The sequence below is a fragment of the Mastigoproctus giganteus genome, chromosome 2 (assembly GCF_048544385.1).
Source record: "Mastigoproctus giganteus isolate SK-2022 chromosome 2, ASM4854438v1, whole genome shotgun sequence".
Taxonomy (NCBI): domain Eukaryota; kingdom Metazoa; phylum Arthropoda; class Arachnida; order Uropygi; family Thelyphonidae; genus Mastigoproctus; species Mastigoproctus giganteus.
In genome coordinates this window covers 175,691,949-175,711,174 of record NC_143576.1, presented here as the reverse complement: position 1 = coordinate 175,711,174, position 19,226 = coordinate 175,691,949, and the positions used below count along the sequence as shown (strand labels likewise).

The 19,226-nt window shown below is 38.4% G+C and overlaps 1 protein-coding gene across 2 annotated transcripts in view; it reads left to right on the top strand.

Annotated features, from left to right (window-relative positions):
* The window catches only part of LOC150089769 (uncharacterized), a 157,948-nt gene that overhangs the window by 64,964 nt on the left and 73,758 nt on the right, over window positions 1-19,226 (top strand). The window contains exon 1 of one of the 2 annotated variants that reach the window (XM_090368798.1): window positions 734-1,010. The exons of the other annotated variant lie outside the window; for it this stretch is intronic. Coding sequence (XP_090224924.1) covers window positions 983-1,010 — 28 coding nt within the window. The 5' untranslated portion in view covers window positions 734-982. Of the gene's footprint in view, window positions 1-733; window positions 1,011-19,226 lie in introns of those variants that run through there. 2 annotated transcript variants of the gene reach the window in all.

Genomic DNA, 19,226 nt, shown 5'->3' with positions numbered 1-19,226 from the left:
TAATGTGTTTTTAATATATAGTTTTAGTGAGATAAAATTTTAATCAGATCTTTCTCTGCGCTGTTTCTTTGCGTGAACATGGATTTAATCTGGGTAAATAGGCTTGGCTTGATTCTTGGGGTATACATTAATACGAACACTCTAGGAAATTTAAATTTATTAGGTCCTTTCTAGGATATTATTTGATTGGAACTGAATCCCAAGTTTCCCTCTTGAATCAGAACTAACAGATTTTTCGCTTCGTTCCTGCAGTCGTCCCGTCCAATATAAGAACGTCCACAGTTGTTTCTGACAAAAATGATAGCTTTCTTATGATCTTTCCTCCCCAAGCCATTTTACTCAGAGCCACCTCTTCGCCTTGTTTGCGTCAAAGCTAATCGCATGCAAGTCATCGAAATGCAAGCGAAACCCTCCCATTCCTCGAGGAGATTTTCTAGAGATGGGGGAGGAAGCCGAACAGTTGCCTCAGGTGGTGGCGGCTTTGGTGGCGGCAGAGGCGACGGGTGGCGGCGGGGTTGCAAAGAGAAGAGAACGAGCTGAAGGGCAAGAGAGCCTTTCTGTCGTGTCGATATCGATCGCCAGCTGCCCGAGAGGACGTCCTTGGCTCTCTCGGCCGGCGTAATAGATCGGATGATGGTGTAGAGCCGACAGTTATGGCCACTGTCTCCAGACGCTGGTGGCTCTTGCACAGACCACCCCCTGGCTGAAGGTTTCGGATGGTGGAAGGTGCTGCTGCAACAGCCGGGCGTTCAGTTCACGGACGGACGGAGGATTCGAAGACCTGTTAAAAGAACTGAGATGATTGTTGCTTTCGGAGAGGACTGGAGTGGAGACGACGTACACGCTTCCTCCTGTTGAGCGGAAGGACATTCTTTCTAATGCTCTCTTCGCAGACTGTGGAGTGAAACCTTTCCGACCCCCTGGTCTACCTTTTTCGTCCTTGTTCTCCGTCGGTGCTGTGCGTGTGCTCCTAAAGGATTAAATGTATTCTCCGTCGAAACTCGGAGGAGGTGAGTGCAACCCTTAAGTACACTTGAAATAGTCTTGTAAATAAATAAATACTCGTGTTTTTTTCGGTTTTAGTGCTCCTTTATCACTATTTCTTTTATTTATCTGTCCTTTTCTATTCCATTTTTATTCCATGTTTCTCTCTCTCTCTCTCTCCTCTATCCGAATACTTTTAACCTATGACCCCTACCTCGTAACATCATTATTTCTCATTTTATTATTTCATTGTTCAGTTTCCCATTCTACGTTTTTGTTCCTTCTGACTATAAACTTCTCCTTTTTATCGATTCTTCTACTTTTCGCTTTCTCATTCTCTGTTTAGCTTTCTACACGAAGAATAACGTCACCTTTTACTTTTTGATATTACCTTTAGAGATGTAGGCTTTTACTTCTATATTTAACATCACATCGCGTGGATTTTTGCCCCAAACTCGTACACAAAATAGCTATAGGTGGAAACGAGTCCTCTATTTTTGACCAGGCCATCCTCAGCACTACGCCACCCCATTTTTCTATAATGTATTTACGGAAACAACGTCAATTTTCTAAACCGAGCATTTCACAAAAAATAATTCAGAAATTTCTATATTTAACAAAATTCCAACACTGGATATCTAAGAAGATTATTAAACAAATTGAACCAATTTCTGATGTAGAAAAAACATTAATTTAGAACTGGACTTAATGACTAATGAAATTGAAGCTGCGACTTCCGAAATTCGCTTAACTGATGGAGTTGTAACACGAAAATTTTGAAATCCGAAGGCGCTAACTGGGACGATACCTGAGCTTAGAGTAGGCGGAGAAATTAACATAATTTAACTTAATTGATTACTCAATTAGGCTAATTAAGATTTCGGGACGAAGAGAACAAGCATAAAGCATTAATTGCTTCTCTGCTAAGTTCGGTTTTATATTATTATAATCCAATCACAGCTCCTGGACTGCTTCGTTAATTAATTTTTGAAGGCCTCATCTAGGAGAGATATTTGGAGCGAAATATTCGTACATCATTTCCTCTGGCTACCCCCATTACTTCTGACGTTCAGGAATATGACGTGTGCTGTTGGGAAGGATACATATGTTGGTTGAGGGTGGAAGAGCCTTATCTACATGCAGCATCTTCAAGAGATGATAGAACTCATATACTGTATTAAAAATTAAATAGTTTATGAAGATGGACAAGGCTGCTTTAGTAATATCAAAGCGTAATATTATTCAGGGAAAATAGCAAGTGGAAAGAAATAACTCAATATTTTAATGCCCATAGCTCTTATTAAGTAAAATGGAGTCAGCCAGAAACCAGATAACTTTACTATCACTGCAATCTTCAAATCTGTCGACAGCAAAGTAATCTATCTATCTATCTACATTATTTTTCTTTCCTTTTTAAAAATACTTTCATTTATGGTTTCCAGCGGCCTTCTAGACAATACGAAAAACTTAATGCAGCAATTTCTTTTAAGCAGTCCATCAACTGTCTTGTTACCCAACACCACACTGCCACTCACATGTCTGCTTAGTCTCTTTAAAATGAACTGTTTCTTTATTGGCTACTCGTTTGTTTGATTTCTGGTATATAAATAACAGTCTCGGAAAAGAATCTTTCTTTCAAAAGCACTATATAATGTTGCATTTTTAATCGCTGCGACTTTTTATTTTCATTAATTTTTCGATACTTTTTTAAGAGTTACAAGAAATATTAACGTAAATGAGATAGCAAAATCTTCATTTGTATACGCAGTCAAACCGATTTTCTGTCAATCACATGCAGTATAACAACTCAATGTGACTTGCTTCACAACATGAGATTGGTGCGTTTTTCTAATGTACTTAGGGTGCCTTTGTCTTGGTATACAACTGACAGTTTTTCCATCACATTTACAGTAATGGTTTATAGTCCTTGTATGCATGAAGCCTTTGCTATAAATTTCCTTCAGTTATATTACACACAAAGATTATTAAAAGTGTGCCTATTGAACAGCTGAAAAAGTCTTCAGCTTTTTTCCAGCTGATTAATCGAAATACAAAGTTATTAAATTGTTGATTCTCACTTAATATAATGCCACTGTTTTTACGTGTTTTGGACCTCTAGCCCCCTGAAGAGACCAGAACTTCAATCCGAAACATGAAGAGTATGTATAGTGTCCCATGATCGCTCACTTGGCCTTATGGTCTGAAGGCTCTTCTGTTCAACAGAAGAGCCTTAAGACCATAAGGCTCTTTAACCATTCTTTCTATTAACCATTTAGAAATTTACAAATATCCCATTTAGGATATCTTTCCTGAAAAACATCGTTAATTTCCACGAAATAAAGTTACAAGAAATACTTGTAATTTTCTTGGGCAAACAAATGGCGGATTCTTCCAAATAAAATTTTACTTTATTGCTTGGTACTACATGTTGAATGCGTTGAGATATACGAAAAGTAAAATCTTGTCTCCTCTGGCATTTAGCCAATTACATACTTCCCTGTTAAGCAACCAAGCATTCCACTTTGGAGAATTCATACGAAGTTCCTCCACTCTTTAGCTTTCTTTTCTTATTCAGAATAATTGTTTGTTTCCTTCTCCGCCATAGCTCAGCAAGTTTTCAGCTACGTGAGCCTGGAATTAACCTTAGCCAATCAAGCTGAGGAAAATCTATCACAAATGATTTAAGCTTTGATTCTTCACGTTTTCATCAAGATTCCTGTCACTTACAGCACTCGTTCAGAATAAAAGATTTCGGCTCAGATGGACATCAAGACTTTTAATTATAAGACAAACAGCGACCTTTACGCTTCTCACTAAGGAGGCCGACTGTGACCGGCAAAAAAAAGAGTTTTATTTTCCATTTTCTGGAAGAATATTATCATTTATATTTCAATAACAATCCGAAATAAATGAAAATAAAATAAGCATTAAATTGAAAAAGAAAGATGGATGGAAATTACAGAATTGAAATTTAGACTTTAATTTCTGAATACATTTAAAAATAATAATGATTCAGAACATATATAAGCTTACATCGACCATACTGGTTTAAAGGCAAACCGAATTTTTAACTAGGAAAAAACGAATACTTATGGTAATATTATAGTAATATTATGGCTCTTTGATGTTCAACACCAGTAGAAGGAGTTGCCTCGATGTTGCACTAAATCAAAAGGCATTCCCCTTTCGAGTAGCATAAATCATCTTTATGTATAATAAGGAGCCTCAACCCTGTTAGCAGTTTCGTTGGTGTTACCATCTCATCAGAGGAAATAGGAAAGGCGCTTTATGTAGCAGTGTCCAAACATTAGTACGTAGGCATAGACGTTGATTCCAAATATACTTTGAAACCTATAGCAGAATGTACATAATGCCAGCCTTTCATAAGGAGACCTGAGTTCGAATCCCGTCGATGACGGGAGGAATTTTTATGGGTCGTTTTCACAATGTGGCTGAGTCAATCGGTCTCGGGCGACGGTAGCATGGTTTTTCTCCTGGAAACTCAGTGTTTTCTCCCAGTCTGCAAATCGACCTCATAACACAATTTACAGACAATGTACACTGAGGCAAATAAGGCCATGAGCAACATGGCCTTATTTGCCGATCTCTTAAAAACACCCAACCAAGAACAACAACTTTCATAAGTAGTAAACTTCATCATCCGTCTTCTTCTTCGACCCACTGCAGGATGGAGGATTCCTCAGCACGTTCCCAGCAACTGCGGCCTTGTGCTTACTGTTGCCATAGAACACAAGCAAATTTCGCAATTTCATCGGTCCACCTCATCTTGGGTCTTTTTCTTGGGCGTTTAGAGTCAAACGATGTCCATTCCAAAATTGGTTTGGTCCATCTATTTTCAGTTCTTCTTGATATGTGACCGGCCCATTTCCGTTTTAAGCGTTTTGTTCTTTCATTGATGTCACAGACTTTGGTTTGTTGGCGAATCGATGCACATGTTTCTTAGTCTCTTTTGCTTATGTTCAAAATACTTCTTTGTGTTATCCTCAGTCTTTGTAAAGCTTTGGAAATCAATGTCCATGTTTCACAACCATATGTTAGGACAGGGAGGATACACTGATCAAAAACGTTTTGTTTGAGACAGAGTGGCAAGTTTGTCTTGAAGACTATATTAAGCTTCCCAAATGCTTGCCATCCCAATTTACGAGCCGTTCAATTTTCATCTGTTGAAATCCTTGTCCAAGATAAACATACCTTTCCACTTCTTCTAGTTTCTTTCAATTGGTCATGATTTTCTTTGGTCTTGTAAATTTGTTGAACATAACCTGTTTTCTTGATATTTATCTTTAAACCGAACTTCGTGCTTCAGTTCTTCAATGTTTTGATGCATTTCTTCCGGATCATTAGCAAAGAGAATGATATCATCTGCAAATAGTAAGTGATTTAGGTAATCTCTATTTATCTTGAGTCCTTTATTATCCCAATTTATCTTGCGCAAAATTTCTTCTATACAGGCAGAAAATAGTTGTTGAGAGACTGTTCTCCTTGTTGGACGCCTTTTTCTATGTTGATCTGAACTTTATGATTGTTGACCCGTATTGATGCAGTCGACTTTTTATATATTGATCAGAGGATATTGATGTAAGCTTTGTCTACAAAGCTTACATCAATAAGCTTTGTATCATTAAGGCGTTGATTATTACTTGTTTTGTGACTGGGTCGAGTGCTTTTTCACAGTCGATGAACTTGCTGCACTGTTTGGATGTGATCCATTGTATACTAAAGACGTTTCACAAATCTGCTTGCCCTTTGAGTTGTGCCGCATCAAGTATTGTGCCTATTCTTCTTGAGAGTATTTTTGTGAAAACCTTGTAGAAAATTGGCAAAAGGCTTATTGGTCGGTAGTTTTTAAAATCTGCCGTGTCACCTTTCTTGTGCAGTATAATGGCTTCTGCATTTTTCTATGTTACATATTATTTGTTAAGTACAAGACGTTTTGTAAATAGTTTGGTTAGAGCTGCTTTACATACTGGTTGGCGTTCAGCTTTCAACATTTGAACAGCGACTTTATAGGATTCTGCTGCTTTGCCGTTTTTCATTGATTTTATAGCATCTTCTACTTCTTCTATCAAAATTTCTTGTACAGTTTCTGAATCTGGTGCTGGATCCAGTTGTTGTACTTTATCCTTAGAAAAATTAAATTCTTCCACTCGTTTTAGTATTTGTTGTTAGATTTTTATTGTGGCACCATCCTCAAAGCTTCAAAGCAAACATTTGGCTCTTGCGTGTAATCATTTTTTTCATTTTGCTTTCTTTAGCCCTCGATTTTCTTCTAGTGTTCTTCTGACGAGATCAACGTTGAATTTGCGCATTTCTTCTCTTGATGCGCTTTTTTACGGTCTTGCAAATTTCTTCATTTTCTACCTTGTTTCTTATGTTACCACTTTCCTTCATTTCTCATCTCTTTTTCATCATGGCAGTTGTTTCTTTTGATATTCTGGTTGGTTTTTCTTGTTTTACACTAGGTGCAAAAGCATGGGCAGTGTCTACAATAATCTTGACTTTGTCATTATCCATTGAAATTTCGGTTAAGAAGGTCTTGCAGCACATGAAAATGATTGGGCTGTTCTACGTAGGTCAAAGTTTTGATGATTTTCCAATAGTTAGTAGGTGTCGATCTTCATTTTAGTTGACTTGACCAATTTCTTTGGCTCTTTCTTGCAATCGAGTTTTATTTTTACCTCAGTAACTGATGGTCGCTTTGAACATAAAAATGATTCAAGACTGAGCAGTCAATGATATCGTTTTGTTGTTGGTCAGTATGAAGTCCATTTCACTAGTATTTCTAAGAGGGCTCTTCCACCTTCGTTTTCGTTGGGCCATTTCCTTGAAGAATAAGTTCACGAGGAAAACATTTCTTTCCTCCGCAAATTCAATTAGAAGACTGCCTTTATTGATCAAGGTATATCGGGCTTAGTGTCGGGGTTTGCGGATGGTACAGGGGTTGGCAGGGTTGTTAGTGGCAGTGTGCTGCTGCGGCAGGATCTGGAGGAGTAACAGAACGTTGTTTGAGGAGTAACAGAAGGTTGAACCTTCTGTTACTCCTCAAACTAAACGTTGTGGAGGAGTAAAAACCTTCTGTTACTCCTCCACAATTTGAGGAGTAACAGAAGGTTGAATTTTGACTTCGGCAATGTGTTGTATATTATTAGTATGAGTGACTTAGAATGTTCCCTTTTTTCGTGTCTTTTTGCAGATGCAGAAAAACTCCACTAATGGTATCCTTTATCCGCTGTAATATCAGTGTTAAACAATTGAAAAAAATCACACCTTATTTTTGCAAATTAATCTTCAGTCTGCCTTTAATATAGCAAAAGAATGTATCTTCTTTTTATTAATATTCTAATAAAAATTAATATTAACGTGCAGTGGTTTTAAAAATGTAATTTTTTTCATGAACGCACTGTATGTGATAAATTACAATGTTGAATCATGTTTAGATAAATAAAAATAAACATTTTAATAATGAATATTCTCTTATCTTGTTTTTCTTAATTAGAATCAATGAGAATTAATATTCTAGAACGTTATAAATTTCCCTTTTCTCGACAAGTAACGAGGTTATTATTTTAATGATTTAGAACATGCATCTCACCAATTCAAGTTTTCTTTTAATCAAGATCAAGTTGTGCCTGTGGATCTAACTTCTCCAGTCAACTTTTTCTTGGCAGAACGCCAAATCATCCCAATTTGTAATGCTGTTCTTTGGTTTCATAAAAAAAAAACATCAGAAAAATTGAGAAAGAGGGAGCGTTTGCTGAAATACATTATGGTTCCCATCATTTGGTTGTATCTTTTTTCTTTATAAATATATTTAACAGACTACTGACCTTTGAGTCACTGGATTGAAAAGTTCATGTGCAATGAATTTTTAATATTTCTTTCTTTCTTCTTATTTATTCCGTAATCAGAGAATTTTCTCAGAGTTAAAATTGTCTGATTATTGACAATATTAAAAATATTGAGTACGTATTAATTTTTCATCAATTAAAAAAAAATTAACCGCTATTATAACTTCACTTATTTTTAAAATATTTTTCAATCTATGTTCATTTTGATTAATAATGTTAAAATTCAAAGTTTTATTTTCGCAAACAAAAACCGTTAATGAAGTTTATTCTTTTCCTTAAAAACAAGAATATATCTAAAGGCAGCTTTGTGAGATATTTACCAGAATTATTTTATACGTAATCAGATCATTAAAATATATACAGGACGTTTCAAAAACATTGCCCTTCCATGAATATCCGGGCCCTTGAATGTCTAAAAATAACTTTTATTTACAGGAAAACTAATACAGTATGCTAAAACCTTCAGCCTTTATGACAGCCTCTGTCTCCTTAAAACTCGGTCCACCAGTTTCTTTGTAAATGTCTTCCGATAATTTCTGATATTGGACTTTCAAAGTGACGACCATTACAGCTGCGTTCTTTGGGAAGTCTCTCCCAACGATCAAATTCATCCTAGAGGTTCTCTATAGGATTAAGGTATCTGGGATCTGGGCTGGAAAGTCCAATTTTTTGACGCTTATGTCCTAAAACCAATCCATCACAACGCGAGCAGTGTGACATGGAGCGTTGTCCTCTTGTTACAAGTATAATCCTTTCCCCGACATCTTGTCAAAACGTTGGACTAGAAGTCCAGAACGTCTATACAGACTTCAGAATTAATGGGTTTGTCTAAAACAAAACAACCAATGGTTCCTGTCCAAACCATGAAAAGTAACCCTAAATCATTGCGCTGCTTCGGTTGTATTCACACTGTATTGTCCGGGCAAAATTCATTGCCCGGACAATACAGTGTGTCAGGTAGCATTCTCTGGGCATCCGCCACGCTCACGCGCGACCGTCAGACTGGTAGACCGTGTATCGTGACTCGACACTCTAAAACACATTTTCTATTGGTCTACTGTCCAAGGACGGCGCGCTTTACACCAAGTTAAATGGCGTCTAGCATTAGTCGGGGTGATTAGTGGCTTGTGGGAGGCTGCAGGACAATGGTAACCCATATCATGCAGCGTCCTGCGCACTGTATTGGTGCTGGCATGTGTCGCAATCGTTACGTTGAGGAGGATCTGCATGTGCTACGATAACGTTCACCTGCGTTTAGAGCCAGCTGTTCTTGGCACGGCTCTCTCTCCCGTCACGCTCCTTCAGTTTTTGAAGATTTCCGAGTTGTTTCGTGCCGTTTTCAGCACCAGTCCGCTTCTATTTATAGATCATATCGCTAATCGTCGACCTAAGGATCTTCAGTGTCGTTGAATATTACGTAGACACCGATTGCTTATGTGGCACTTTATTACCATTCCGTGCTGGAGTGTGTTAACTACGTCGATCGCGCATCTTGAATTCACAACCGTACTACTGTCTCCTCGAAGGTTCACGAGCTTATATATAATTGTGTCTGACAAACTGTGCTTAAGCGGAACGTGACCAACTATCAAAGGAGGGGTGTCTGGATATTAATGGGAGGGCAGTGTATGTGCAAGTTCTGGGACACATTGTAGGTTTCAAACTAAGAAAATAAGATGAAGGGACGTCGATGAGGGATAAATGCCTTTTTAAAGCGGTCGGCAGGTAAAAAAAGGTTAGGAACACCTAGTTTTAATTAAAGAAAAACATGCCTATGGAATTTTGAATGGTTACAAATAATAAAATAACAAATAATAAGTATGAATCAGCAGACACATATCTTGTATGAATGCTCATTTAACTAGGTGCGACATATTTTACATTTTTACACATTTTATTGGGTACCCAGGTGTCTGCTTATTCTCAGTTTTTATTTTATTTTATTATATTTTATCTTTAAAAACTCCATAGCCAGTTATTAAAACTCAAACAGCCATAGCTCACAGTCAGGCACAACTTATATGACTTTGTTTTATTCTCCCATCCTAAAACAAGTCCCAGATATTTTTATACACTTTGTTTATGCGATTATGTACATCGAAAATATTGTAAGGGGACAATCAGAGGCACTCGAATTTATGCTACGCCGTGGGGAGATCTACTTCTTTATGAAAATACCATGTCTCGTGCTAATTCTTAAAAATCAGCATAAAAATAAATTTTATATTTAACTGTTCGTAAAGTTAACGTTTACCTGGCTTATTATCATTAAATAATCTTCGTATTTCGGACTTCATATAATGTAATTCTTTGAATAGCCACACTAACGATCATTCATACTTTCTTGGTACACAGATTGTTTCATATCAAATTCCAGCATTTGTTTATCACTCATCGCTTAAGTCGCTTCCATTGAATATAGATTTATTCCATTACACGATTTTATGCATTCTGACCTAACCAATGTAATTCTCATCAAAACGAAACATGTGCATCACTAATTGTATTGCAATTGTGTGTTAAACAATAAAGAATGGTACTCTTCACCGACATAAGAGTTTGCTGTTTATTACTAAGAGAAGATAGAGAACGATGTGCGTGACTATATGTAACTCAAATAGCTGGTGAGAATGCAATAATTTAAGATCTTTAGACAATGTTACTGTCTAAGACAGGAATTGTGTAGGCCACAGATGTTCAAGAGAAGGAAATGAAAGGGAAATTTATCATAGCCGCATGAATATTGATAGCAATTGTTATTAAGTAATTTATTTTCGCTTACAAATGGGAAATACTCTTAAGGCACATGTTTAAAAGAGTCTTGTAGATGATTTTTGACAGTGGAAACGATATTAGTTGTTTATTAATTAGGGTAGCAGTATGAGTTTAGCCTTAAAGGATAATGTTTTTATCGTTATTTGTCAGGGGATGGCAAAAGAAAGGCGACAGCTGAGGTCGCTTTTGTCTAAGGAAAGCTGGAATTTTTTAAATCAAAGAACAGAGAAACTTAATGCGGAATATACATTTTACAGATGATTTACTGACATCTCGTGGCTTTAGTTGCCTTTGCGCAAACTCTTAATAACAACATTACAGTTACGGTAGTGCATCTTCTCTTTACTGTGACCTCAAAACTGTCTTGGGAAGGTTTTCTTGCTCTTCCGCTTCCTGTTATATCTTCTTATCTCGCCGTGATTGACATTTAGATGCGTCAACACCCGTGTTTTGGTTCAGCTCGCATCCATTTTCCATATTGCATTCATTTTAGAATGCGTTACTACCTTATAATCTACAAGGCTTCTTATATGACAAATTTGACAGTTCCCACTCAAAAAGTGGAATAAAGAGAGTCGATTTTAAAGCATTTTTTATGGTCGCGTGTAGAAATGCTTTAAAATCATCGACTTATTTATTTTATTCTTGCTCTGTGAAAGAATTTTTAAGTAAATTGGTTTACTCCATTGTATTCAACATTTTCCCTGTACTTTTTATTTATTTTATTATAACTCATTATGGAGTTTTTGATACGTTGAAATAACACAATGAGCAGAGTATTCATTTTAATATTTAATGTAGTCTTCATGGCTTTACATACACGTCCTCTAGAGTCAAATAAATGAGGATATTTCTAGGGAGAAGAATTATTTGAGCTGGTTTTAGAGTATTCATGCACTCTCTTCTTGAAAATCTTCATCTGAAAAGTACAAAGAATCCCTGACCTCTTTCAATGACCAGAAACAATGAAAATTGCTGTTGCTCCAATGAAAGTCTGAAGAGCATGGGGATTAAGATAACACTTCAAGCCGAATCTTCTATATTGCCTCCAGGGAGAACTATCACTATAAAGGTGAGCATTATTGCACTGCAGATGTATCTCCGCGTGTTCTTTTATTCCAAATTGCTAGGCTAAGATGACTCGCAAGTATATTAGAGAAATCACGGTTCCCCTCTCTCCACAGAGTGTCCCAAAATCACTACTTTATCGGTACAGAATATTTTCCCTAGTGGTGAGTTAGGATGACCAGAACTCTATCTGCTTTCTGGAACGAAACAGTTTGCTCAAGATACCACAGTCATTGCAATTTCTAAGAAAGTCTTTCTGCCCGGGTGTCTCCACCCGTTGAATGATGATGCAACGAGTTTTTCCCCCTGAACTTTTCAGCTGCTACTCCGTCATAATAAACAAACTGCAGCTGGCTTATTAATCTTTGTGCATGAGTTGCCATCCTGTGTACTTCCTTGAGTACACGGGAAGTCATCTGTTTTGAATAACGTCGGCAGACATAGCAATGTATGCGTTCAGTGTTGGTAGCCGCTTAAAGGAAATATATACACCCACCAGGTCAGTGGAGTTTACGATAAATCAATCATACAAATTTTAATCGTATATAGTCGCGGAGAGCGTGTGCTACTGCACTCGCCCTCCTGACCACTCGGCTACGTTATACCACAAGAGTTCCATTATTATTTATTATTTACAGCGATTCTGAAGTATTCATTTTGAATCGCTCTTTTCCATTGGTAAATCTGACTTGATTTCTCACAAAAAAATTCCAGGCTTTTTTTTTTAAAAACAAAGAGATGCACGAAATATTAAATAATAATAAGAAGACTATTTCCTGGGTTGCCACAAAAAGTCTTCTTCTGTATTAAATAATATTTGAATGAATCCATTTTATTTACAGCAAACATAACACAAGTAATTAGCAAAGTTATTAATTAGATAGTTACTCCTATCCGTTATCAAGGCCATTATATATTTTAATTACAGCAAAAACAAACTTGAGATCATAATTAAAATTCTACCTGCAGGCTACGACATAATAATAAAGCAAAAGAGAGTTTAAAAATTTATTAGCTAAGATCAATAACCATTTGAAATTATATTAGTGAAAGTGTAGGGTGGTTATAAAATCCTTAGCCATTTTTTTTTAAATAAAAGCAATAAAACAAAGCATTTTATCGATAAAATTCTTTACGCAGTCAGGCATAAAATATAATGGAGTTTTCTCTGAGAAACGAAAACAGTTCCTGTGTTAGCAACCAGAGGGCCATGATGAGCACAGAAAGACGTTACACTTTATGTATCAAATTAGGGGCAAAAACTGTCATATTAAGGCCAGCTAAGTCGGAACTTATCAGCCCTTCTGTATTATGTCCAAAAATTGCGTGTGTTCTAAAGTTGATTCGACTGTTTTGCTGGATGAAAAACCAAAGTTTCTGGGGAATGAATAAATCTTGCTATCTACGCCTGAGACCGATTAACCGGGATTTCGATATTAAACCGGGATTCGAACCGCGGTTCTTTCTGGTGTGTAGAACACACCAGAAAGTTCGAATCGCGGATTAATATCGAAAAGGAGAGTGCTACCCAACAGACTATCAAAATGGGAGAGTAGCGTCATACGTTATTGTGTTATAACGTGCGAAAAGGATAAAAAGCCAATAGAGGCTGCCACAAGACAAAAGCTTTTACGTTTGCCTTTTTTATGAATATAATCATATTGTTATTACGGTTTTCAGCTGTTATTAAGTTCTGAAACATGTAACACGACCTCCATGTTCAAGGCTCATTAACATGATTACGAGATTTGAAGAAACAGGAAACTCTGTGACAGACCACGAATAGAGAGTCCTTTAGTTTGACTGGAAGTTCTCTCACAGATAGCTGAGTTTATCAATGAAAGGTTCTCCAGCAATCATAGAACTTCCAGCGCGCGTTATGGCTTCTCTGAACCGTTGTGATCTTCGATGCACCCATCAGAAAGGTTCTTCGTTTTTATCTTCACTGATATCCCTATAAATTGCAAGGGTGCGTCATATCTTATTCACGGATAAGCCTAAACACATGACTCTTTGTCCAATGGACGCGGAATAAAATGGGGACGGAAAAATTTGACTGGTGAGGCGCATTTTTCGTTGAATTGGCAATTATACTTGCTTGCCACAAAGAATGCCAGCACCAGAGCGTTCCCACACTAACACACTGGGGCAAACTTCATCCAAGGTTGCTAATAACCCCCTCCAACGCGAGGGAACCCAAGTTCGCCTCATTCCTCTCCTGATCTCTCAACATCGAGAGCCTCTACTTATATGCAGCCGTGAAGCAAAACTCCCTCCCGTGAGAATAAGCATAACAACCTCTCCTAACATCCAGATAATGTTGCAGAATATCAGGTCATTAAGAAACAAACTTAACACACTGGAAGAGATTCTACTATCACACTCCTTAGACATCTTGTGCCTCGCTGAAACGTGGCTAGAACCTAACCATACAGATATAAGCAGCCCCATTCCCGCAGGCTTTTCATGGGCTGCCTCTCGCGATAACTGCAAAGGGAGGGGGGGAGGGTGAAGTTGCTATAATTTTCAATACGGCAACGTTCTTCATCGTACACTCTGTCTCTATCGCCTCTCAAGAAAGTGGAAGCCGTAATCTTAACTCTGAAACATCGAGATACCACTATAGACGTCTCATCATCCTAGTACCTTCCTCCAATGCCGATCATGATGGCTATCGACGAAGCCACTAACTAGTTAATAAATAATCTGCCCCCAGCAGCCACTCATGTCATATGTGGAGACTTCAATCTTCCGCTATCTATCTAACACCTCAAAAGTAGGCTCACAAAAATCTCTCCATTCACTCCAAATCTTCCAAGTTAACTACCAGCCAAAGATACATCAAAACTGCTGAACATGGTCTATTCTTCGCGATATGTCAACTCAAGAAACCACAGACGACATGTTTCAATCGGACCACCAACCAACCAATCATATTTACAGCTCTTCTACCCAAAAAAATACTTCAATTTCCCTAAACCAAATCTGTACAAAAGGTCACCTCCCCAAAATTTCTGAATCCCGTGAGCTGCATTGAAGCGGCATCCACAGTCCCATGGAACATCTTAGATGGCTGCGAACTGAGCCTCGTAATCGACGTAATGACCAAATAGATCAATGCCATCGCCCTTCACACGGACACGAAGACAGTCACCATCACTCCGCGCTCCACAGCTGACTTCACCCCCAACTCAACCAAAGTTTCCACTCCAAACAATCACTACACGGTTAATAAATCACTACACGGTCAATGCGGTCTTGGCGCTGTCCAAGACCGCATTGCATTCTCCAAAGCTAGGGCCAAATTCAACAGAAACAAATCAGCGGCAATTAAGAAGCACCTCGGAAAAATCCTAAAAAGGGAAAACCATTTTACAAAACAAAGACTAGTTCTTCCAACAAAATCTGGCGACTAAGTTGCCAGATTTTCTAAGCAGTCTCCAGATCTACCTAACCTGCACTCTTCAGTCACTCTCATCCCGCTGATAGTCTCGCTGCGATTCGAATTTCCAAGCAACAACTGATCATTAACACTCAACAGTGTTAATGATCAGTTGTTAACGGAGAGTGTTAATGACCTGTTGTAGTAGTAGTAGTAGTGGCATGTGATGCAAGAAAGCAAATGTATGAGCTTATGCAGCATCAGCCAAAAAAAAAAAAATATATCACACCATTCCCTCCAAATGCCTGTCCAGTCCCTCCTTAAATTTATTCAACCTATCAACTTCCACAACGACAGATGGAAGTTGATAGGTTGAATAAATTTAAGGAGGAACTGGACAGGCATTTGGAGGGAATGGTGTGATTTTTTTTTTTTTTTTTTTTTGGCTGATGCTGCATAAGCTCATACATTTGCTTTCTTGCATCACATGCCACTACTACTACTACTACTACTACTACTACTACTACAACAGGTCATTAACACTCTCCCTCTCACAGCAACCACCGGTGACGATGGCATTCCCCAAATCATGATAAAATGCTAAAGCGTTTTCATCATCGATCCACTCCTCAACCTATATAACAGATGCCTTGAAGATCGTTACTTTCCAACTTTCCACCACAGTGGAACAGGCACTCTGTACGCCCCTTCATAAACACCAACAATCAACTCTCCCAAGCCAACATAGGCCCATCGCTTGTGCCTCTATATTGCTAAAAATTCTGGAGAAAGCACTGCTACCGTCTACCATCCATCAAATTGTCTGTGACAGTCCTCAGAAAATACACTATGGGATATCAGGAAGGTCAACTATAACTAACCTTGCAACAACCGCATTGTACATCTTAGAAGCTTTAGAACAAAGACAGGAATTGTCAGTTATATATCTTGACATCCATTCTGCATTTGATGCCATCTATATACCCAACATCTTTTAGAAAGCTACTTCAATTTTCGTGGCGATGTTCTTTGGTTCCTTGAATCTCTCCTATCCAAGAGGACACGTGCTAAAGATTGGAACCTTCATGCGTCGTATAACTGCCGGTGTGCCACAAGGCGGGGGGGGGGATCCTGTCTGGCGTTCTCTTCACGGAAATCTTGTGCCGTTTGTGGCCAACAAATGCAATTGGATCGCATATTCCGACGATGTCAAGCTCCTTACTACGACATCGCCATCCGACTCGGCAGCCGAAACCACTTAGCAAATCAATAGGAAACTACAGGACATAGCTGACTATCTTAATGCATTCAACCTCCAAATTTATCCCCTGATATCGACACAAATCATTTTTTCTCTAAAGGGCAGTTCAACAATGTTGGAGCCTGTGCTCAAGGCTTTTCAGTTCCAAGTGTTGAAGCACACAAAGATCTGGGCGTCGTTTTCGACTCAAGGCTATCCTTCAACGATCACGTTAACCTCATACATTCCAGGCTGATTTCACTAAGCTGGGTCGCCAAGCAGCAGCTGCTCCACACCTAGTAAAATGATACATCATATCAAATCTATAGCCGACAGTACTATATGCTTCAGAGATATGGGCTTCGGCTGCCGAATCCAACCTTAAAATGATATTTGCTGAAGAATCCTGGCTGTTAAAATGGGCCAACACCAAACTCCACCTTCCCCCAGTTCCCAGACCTACACAGTTAGCAGACGCCCTTCAACTGCGCAGGCTTCGATCCTACATCAGAGAAAGAAGGCTGCTATTGACGATCAAGATGGCCACCGGTAAAATTACAGAGCAGAATTTCTGGGATCACTGCTCTTGGCGCATTACTCCCCCTTGTCTTCGTTCTTCGGCACAGCTGCTAGCAGACCATAACCGATTAGTGCTTACCGGCAGATTCCTTCCAAAGCAAATGCTGCCCTCACTGCAAGCGATCGACGGTGACCTCCATGAAATGGTCAACAACAAAAATACAGGAAGGGAATCCTCGTCGAACTGAAAATGTAGAACTGTGCTTTTGCCTTCCAATTATCTGGATGTACTCGTATATCATGTAACATATATGTTTTTTTCATGTGTACCTCCTTTGTAAATATGTATTGCAAACCCCTGGCACCACCATGCCGTGACGGGACTAATTGTATGTATGTCATGATGCAATTAAAGATTCTATTCTATTCTGTACTCTCCTTTATTTTTCAAATCTTGGACAACAATCGAACGTTCGTTATTCTTGCTGATGTGAAGCTGGTCTGCTATCGTTCGGAGGGGACAATGATCTTTCATTAACAACAGCCGAACTTTTTCGATGGTCAAGTCCGTACCACACTGGGATGGATGACCATTCGGCGCATTCTCCTGAACATCTTTCCGCCCTTCAAAGAACCGCCCATACCAGCACAAAACGTTGGATCACAATAGTGCTTCATGTCCAAAAGCTGAATTCACCATTGAAACTGTTTCAGTTCCACTTTTTCCGGCTTTAAGACAAAATTTTATCTCCACTTTTCTCGGTTCTAGAATCCATGATGACGCGATTATACTGCGCCAACTTAAAACACCACTTTCCAGTAGAACGCCTTTTAGCATTCTGATGAAACTTGGCACTATGAAGTTCGGACTTCATAGTGAATAGTTTCAACGGTGGCCAGTGTATGGCGCTAGTAGTTTAAAAAAATTCCGTCCTAAAACTATTTAGGCACATTTTGTATTGTTCAAGGGCAGTGTCTGTAACTGAAATTTCTGTTACAGTAAAACCTTGGCCTTAATCCTTTATCGGTAACACAATTTCTTCCATAGTGGTAAGTTAGGATGGCTCCCAACTCTATCTTCTTTCTGCGAAGAAATATTTCACTCACGATTCCTCCCCCCTCCCAGGTCACTGCACTTTCTAAGAAAGTCTCTCTGCCCGGGTATCTCCATTCGTTGAAGGACGATGCAACGATTTTTCCGCACGAACTCTTCCACTGCCACTCCGTCATAATAAACAAACTGCACCCTGTATGTTACTCTGTGTGCATGGAATGTCATCTTGTGCACTTACTTAAGAATAACAGACAGAGCGTTCAGTGTTGGCAGTGATGAACAACGTGTTGATGGTGAACATTGAAACGACTTTTTTGTTTCTCAAAAAATTGCATTAGATTTAATGCCTGACTACTTAAGACAGATTTTCTTTTTCTATGAGGCTTAGATTTACAATTTTCAATTTTTAAATATAGCAGAGGACTTTATAACCACTTGTATATTACATGAATTTCAATCTCTCTCTCTCTCTCTCTACATACTGATAAAAAAACTGTTCGTTCTATTTGTACTATTTTAAATTGTAACTTCAACAATTTCACCAATTAAATATCAAAATTTTATCCGGCATCATTGAATCCATCAATTAAACATTCTCTTCGTTTTGCAGTCAGTGAAATGCTGTATCATCCGACTCTCCTGTGTAATCAATCGCTCAATTGATTACCAAGAGAGTTGGGGCAAAAAACAGGAATTCGACATTTTTAACAGTTTATCTTCTTCCCCCCCCCCCCCCACTGTTAAAAAACAATCACTACACAGTATAAAATGAATAAGTTCCCCATACCTTTGGAATCATGACTTCTCTATCTTTGAAAATAAATATTCGATAAATTATAGACAGGATAACATGGGCCATCCTTACAGCCAGTCTGCACTACTTAAAGACTTTTACGCCTTCCAGGATCGTCACCCCTCCCCTAAATTCCTTTCTTCCTATACCATTTTTAATTCAGTTCTATCCAGGTTGTATCCAAGTTATCTTGGGTGAATATTACCTATATATGACCTTGAATTTGACAGCATTAAAACATGATGTCATTATATGACGCTTGATGTCTATAGTACCTTACCACAATATTAGTGATTCAAACATCAAGATATGCGAACACCTTCTGCCAAATATGAATAAAAAATAGCCCATCGCTTGATGTATGGAAGCCAGATTAACTCACTATTCGAGCTGTATAACCTCTGTGTCGCAATGCTTTATTACTGGAAAACAGGCGAATATCATCGAGTTCAAGAGAGGCATGACTAGTGTCTTCAGTGTAGTGGAAGCATACCCTAAATGCAAAAGTGTAGGTCACAGTTCATTGGTACAGATTGTATCAA